The 6000-nt window shown below is 57.2% G+C and overlaps 1 protein-coding gene across 2 annotated transcripts in view; it reads left to right on the top strand.

The window, feature by feature from the left end:
• Positions 1 to 9: 9 nt before the first annotated feature.
• ARNT2 (aryl hydrocarbon receptor nuclear translocator 2) overlaps positions 10 to 6000 on the top strand; it is a 97083-nt gene continuing 91092 nt past the window's right edge. For both annotated transcript variants that reach the window (XM_019640142.1, XM_019640141.1), the window contains exon 1: positions 10 to 78. In XM_019640142.1, coding sequence (XP_019495687.1) covers positions 48 to 78 — 31 coding nt within the window. In that variant the 5' untranslated portion in view covers positions 10 to 47. The remainder of the gene's footprint in view (positions 79 to 6000) is intronic.

Below are 6000 nucleotides of genomic sequence, written 5' to 3'. Positions count from 1 at the left end.
GCCCGGGCCCGCTCCGCGCGCAGGGCCTCCGCCGCGGCTCCCGCGCCATGGCCACGCCGGCGGCCGTGAACCCTCCGGGTGAGTAGCGGCCGGGGGCTGCGCGCCGAGCCCAGGAGACGCGCGGGGGGTGGGGGGGCGGCGGCTGTCACGCGCAGCCTCGGCACCGGCGTCTCCATCCCCGCCGCTGCCCTCGCGTGCCCGGAGCCCCGAGGGCCGGCCTCGGGACCCCCTCAAGTTCCGAAAATGCCACCTTGGCTCCCCACCCGGGCGCTTTTCTCCTCAGGCCCCGGCCTGTGGCCTCGCGGCGCCCGCAGGACCCGGGGAGACGCCGGCTGAGGGAAAGTTTGCAGCCGGGACCCAACAGGGTGGCCCCGCTCGCCCTGCCCGCCCCGCGCGGTCCTCGGCCCCCTCACGACCCCCTTCTGTGTGCCCGGGGTCCTCCGTGCGCACCGACCCAGCGCGGAGCGCCCCCCGCCGGCCGAGGCACGCCCTCCCTCGGCTTCTGGGGCTGCCTGTCCTTCGGGGGGCCACAGGTCTGTGACAACTGCTCGTTCGGGAGGAGGCGGAGAGTGGAAAGAGGTGACAATCAGGTGGGAGCGCTCACCTGTGTGGGAACCAACCGTGGCGGGGAAATCCCGTGTTCGCTGTGAGGGGACTGCCGAAAGGTGGCCGCGAGTGGGAGGGGACGCAGGCTGACCGCGCCAGGTTTTGGGTGTTGTGCAGTGACCGCTGTGGGCACGGCTGGTGCTGGGTCGCTGCGCAGGACGCAGGGACACTCAGAGGCCAGCCCTCAGGGAATTGGGGGGGGGGTCCAGGTGGGAGGTGAACACCCACAGTGCCCAGCAAATTAAAAAGTGCCATCACAGAGTTAGGAGTGAAGGGCCCCTTCTGTCCAGAGTGGTCAGGGCGGGCTTTGGGAGACTGGGCATGTTAGGACTGGACTTGGAGGAGCTGGACGGCTTGCATACACGGAGCCCGGGGGCTGAGGGGACGTGAGGGTGCAAGGGATGGTGCAAGCGCGCGTGGACCTGCTCTGAGCATGCGTGGACGTAAATGAGGGGCTGCGGCGCTGGGATAGGAGAGGGAGCAGCTGGACCCCACGTGGAGTTGTGTGACGGTGGCCAGACTCCACATGAAAAGGGTCCTCAGTGGGAGTGAACAAGGAAGCCTTATGGTCACAGTTCTTGTCCGAGATGAACTTGTCAGACATGTCTAGGTAAGGTGGACAGGAGGGAGCAAGACTGGAGGCCGGAGGCCTGGCTGAGATGAGTCAGGTGCTGGGAGGTGAGACTTAGGTGCCCTGGCTTGGAACAGAGGACAAAGGACAGCAACATGGGTAGTGCAGGAGCTCAGGCTGCGCACTGCTTAGATTTGGGGTAAGGGTTAAGGAAGAGGCCAAGGAGACAGGAGGTGAGGTGTCCATGGAGACAGGAGGTGGGTGTCCATGGAGACAGGAGGTGAGGTGTCCATGGAGACAGGAGGTGGGTGTCCATGGAGACAGGAAGTGGGTGTCCACGGAGACAGGAGGTTGGGTGTCCACGGAGACAGGAGGTGAGGTGTCCGCAGAGACAGGAGGTGGGTGTCCATGGAGACAGGAGGTGGGTGTCCATGGTGACACAGAGGTGAGGAGCCTGAATGGTTCCTAAAAGGAGCATCCATGACAGAAACAGGGAGTCTTGCAACAACAGATTAGGGGTTCCCTGTCCAGAATACTCAGTAGGAGCGTGGCTGGTTGGAAAACACAGATGTGTTGGTTCGCTTGTGACCGAAGCCTACAATTTCAACTTGTTCAGCTGCTTTAAAATCAATAACGAACTGATAGATGTAAATGCTATATGACATTAGAAAAAGTAAAGGAAGTTAAATGAAGATATTTTAGTTCAATATAGATTTATAGTGCAAATAGGAATAAAACCAGAAAGGCAGTTTGCGTAATACATATACGTATACACCATTCCATCGCTGTTTAAAAGTGTTTTGTCCATTCCACTATCCCGTGAGCTACGGAATAAATCCGGGACAGTGGCCGGCTTGGGGTGCTGAGCACGCGAAGGCTTCTGCCTGGGCTGTGGGAGACGCGAATGGTCCATGCAGGAGGACTATTTACATTATGTGTAAACCCCTGGCCTGACGACAGACAGATGCCCGTGTGACCCTCTCACTGCTTTGGGGGAACAGGTGGGGTCTCAAGGACTACAGCTAAAGGTTGGAGCCCAAGAGAGTTTGCAGATTCACCTGCCGACAGGGCAACGGAGCTTGTCACCAGAGCCCACGTGATGCTTCCGTGGACGCCTCCTCTTCCTCCTGCCTTCCCCTCCACCAGACGTTTCCTTGCAAAAAAGAAGAGCTTGGTAAACATGGGCACATGGACTGGGAGGCACTGAAATTTATTCCTGGGGCGCCTGTGCCCAGGTAGAAAGGCCTGTCACCTCCCGCCCGCCTCACCCCCGCCCACCTTTTTCCCAGCTGAGAACGGCACACCAGCAGGCCCGCGAGCACATCACTTCTCTCTGGTGTATAGCGGGGGCACCCTGGCTCTCAGGGATGACACGTGAGGTTAGAATCGTCACACTGTTGTGTTATTCAGGTGACAAGCGCCAGGGTCACACCTCTAATCGCCCCTTCTAGGTCCCCTGTTTGGACTGTAGCTTAGGATTCTATCAGTTACCCTGGGGGAGAGGGGTGTCTTTGGAGAAAGAAGGGCCCGGCTCCCAGATGTCCTCCTCATGAAACATGCCGGGGGTTCCTGCATCTGAGCCCCATCTCCTGTGGCCTCTGACACCTCCCTACTTGTAGGTACATCGGTCACTGAGACTGTTGTTGTGACAGTTTTTCTCTGGCCCGGAACCACCTATGTCCTCTAGGCTGTAGAATGGAGTCCTAGCATCTTCTGCTCCGTGTATATGTGTTACTTATTTTACCTCCTTTTTGGGTGAAATGTAGGCATTTCTGATTTATATGAAATAGAGAAGGTTTGAACTGGTTTCATGCATCCAAGGGGATCTGCAGCTGAAATGGCAAATATCGAAGGGGACTGTTCCCAGGACCACAATCCCACCTTAGTCTTTCGTGACACAAGCAGGAAGGCTCGTTAGGATTCGCACCTTGTCTGGGCCTCCTCTGAGAACAGTATTTGCAGAGTCATTAATAAGGCTTGCATATTTGAGAGGCATTCAAGGTATGTTTTAAGAGATTTAGAACTGCCTTTTTCTCAGGTCAATTATTAGACTGGTTTTCCTGCAGGTGTCTGGTCTCTGGCATTTTAATTTGGAGTTGGTTGTGTGGTGCAGGAAAGCTCTCTGGGCAAAATCGCCTTAGATGGAGGGACACGTGGGTCATATTGAACTGGGGTACCAAGCACCATGCACAGGCCCGTGAGAAGATGAAGAAGGACATTCCTTGTCCCCAGGGAGAGCTGCATCTAACGGGAGGCGTCTGTGGGCTAACTTTGTAACAAAGGGTGGAATGAAACGAACGTTGACTCGGTGTGTACGAATCATGATGGGACCCAGAGGCAGCCTTGTGGGGAGGTAGCTTTGGAAACCGGGCCTTTTGACGCGAGAGATGTTGGCGTATGGAGAATTTAGGGAGAGTCTTGTGAAGCTGGAGTTGCCTGGGCAGACTTGGGAAGTTTGGGGAACCATCAGTGGTTGTCTCCTCAGGGCCCCTGGAGACCCAGGTGGGCACCCAGGAACGTTGGGAGGGTTTGGAGCTTGGAGACGTGTGTGCTGCCTTTGCAAGGTATCTAGACAGCCTGTCATGCAGGCGGGATGCCCAGACTAGCCCACGTACGAGTCCAGGTGCCTTACATACGTGCTTCGTGGAATCCACGAGCCCATCCTTTACAAGACACGGCAGTGCTTTATGTGCTTCCAGGAAAGAAACGGCTGTCAGTTCAACTCTGCCATGCTATCAGGTGTGAAATGCGCCTGCGTTTCAGTGAAGTTTTAGAAACGTGCCTTTAGCCCCAGTAAAATACTGCGCATTAAGGAAAAAAATCAACTGTGCTGCCTGACCTCCTGTATCTAAAACATACGGCCTCCTTTCCAATAACAAACTATATAAAATTTTCCCTTTAGGCATGGGCCAAGGCGCCCAATGACAAACCAACGGCCTTTTGGCCGAAAGAAAGGAGTGGTAGTTGAAAAAGAGGTGTAGTTATCCTCAGCCAGTGTTCATTGAGCAGATGCTATGTGCCACATACTGAGCTGGGGTCGGGGGCACCATGCTGAGCAAAGTACATGCTGCCACAGCCTGGGGGGCCGAGAGTCCTGCAGGACCACACGAGCATGTCAGCTATGAAACGTGTTGATGCTGTGAAGACGTGAAGGGAAGCTTGCGAGGAAAGGCACTCCGCACTCAGGGAGGCGCCTCCACGGAGACCCAGAGGTCGGGACGTGCTGGGCAGTTCAAGGAACCAGAAAAGGCCTGAGTGGCTGGAGCTCGGTGAGCAGGGGTGAAGGTGCCATGGGGGAGCTGGAGGTGTGGGCAGAGCCGGATCGTGGAAGGCTGCGGAGCTGGGGTTAGGGGTGCAGATTTTATTCCAGGAGCAATGGAACGCTCGGGAAGGGTCATGAGCTGTGGGGAGACGTTACCTGATGTGCACTGTATGACGTTCTCTCTGGCTGCTGTTTGGAGAGCAGACTGGGAGGAGGCCAGACCCCAGTGTGAGGCTGCCGACATGGGGCGATGGGGATGGAGAGAAGTAGGTGGAGCTGAGATGTGTTTGTGGCCGGGACGCCATGCTGAAGGAGTCCGGCGGTACCAGTGACACCTTTCCCATCCCTGCACTTGGGCGGGGCACCTCCTGCTCAGGCAACTCCGGTTTTGGAGTGGAACCGGCAGGACGACAGGCAAGGGGTTGGGAGAGGGTGACCGGGGAGAAGGAAGCGTGAGGAGGGTCCCAGCGTTCTGTCCTGACACCTGGGTGGCTGGAGGTGATGGGGAGACAGGCACAGTGGCCAGGGGGGCGTGCGGGAGGCTCCAGTGGAGGTGGGGCTGTCAGGGAGGCCGAGGGCCACGTGGGCCCCAGGAGTCTAGGCTGGAGAAGTCCCTGAACGGGATGCTGCCAGTCCTTCACCAGGACTTCCAGGTGCTCTCCTTGGGGACAGTGACATCTAGGTAGAACACCTGGACTGGCAGCCCTTCGTTGCCAAGCAGCCTCCATTTACGGCTTATTATTGGTCGTTGCTGAGGTTCACTCAGATGCACAGCGAGGTCATTTCTGCCTCTGCCAGGCCCGTCACCCACTCAGCCCTGTGTGTGTGTGTGTGTGTGTGTGTGTGTGTATACATATGGAATGTCAGGTTTGAGCTGGGCTGTAGAGCATCAGAGTTGCCCAGTAATGGAATTGTGCTGCGTAAGGAGGGGATGAGGGGTCCAGATGGGAGCTGGTAGGAGCGGTCACTGGGCAGGCCAGGCTGTTGGCCTAGTCTCCTGCACAGAACGTTTTGTGCAGTGAGTAAAAATTGTTTCGCACTTCTAGTCCAGCCTCTCCCCACTTGAGGGCATTTGCTTCCACTGGGCCCCTCTTCTTGGAAGGAATGCTGGCTCCCCTGTCCCCCCCTCCCCTCCTACCCTTCCCCACACCAGACCACTGCCCTGTCTGTCCCTGTGTTTCCTTCTGTCCCAGCTTGCATTCTTCCTCCTCCGGAGAGACCTCTCCTGACCCCTTCACCCACACACGGTGGGCCTGTCATGCACCCTGCCAGGGCCTGCAGGGCGTAACTTTGCATTCGAGCCCTTCCCCTCACCTGGAATGACATGGTCAGCAGGTAGTTATTTTATTTGACCGATGCCTGTGTCTCCTGGGGGACCAGAAGCCCCACGAGGGCAGGGAACGTGCCCATCACTGTGTGGGCCCCAGCGTTTCTCGTACAGGAGGTGCCCGGTAAGGTTTACTAATGAGCGGCTGGGTGGACGCCAGGGGGTTGTATCAGTTTTGTGTGTGGCTGCCTTTCAGCTGCCTGCCTTGGAGAAGAGAAAGCATCAACACTGTGT

The sequence above is a fragment of the Hipposideros armiger genome, unplaced genomic scaffold (assembly GCF_001890085.2).
Source record: "Hipposideros armiger isolate ML-2016 unplaced genomic scaffold, ASM189008v1 scaffold_48, whole genome shotgun sequence".
Lineage (NCBI taxonomy): Eukaryota > Metazoa > Chordata > Mammalia > Chiroptera > Hipposideridae > Hipposideros > Hipposideros armiger.
Note: the sequence above shows the minus strand (reverse complement) of the source record. Positions and strands in the feature narration are given on the sequence as shown.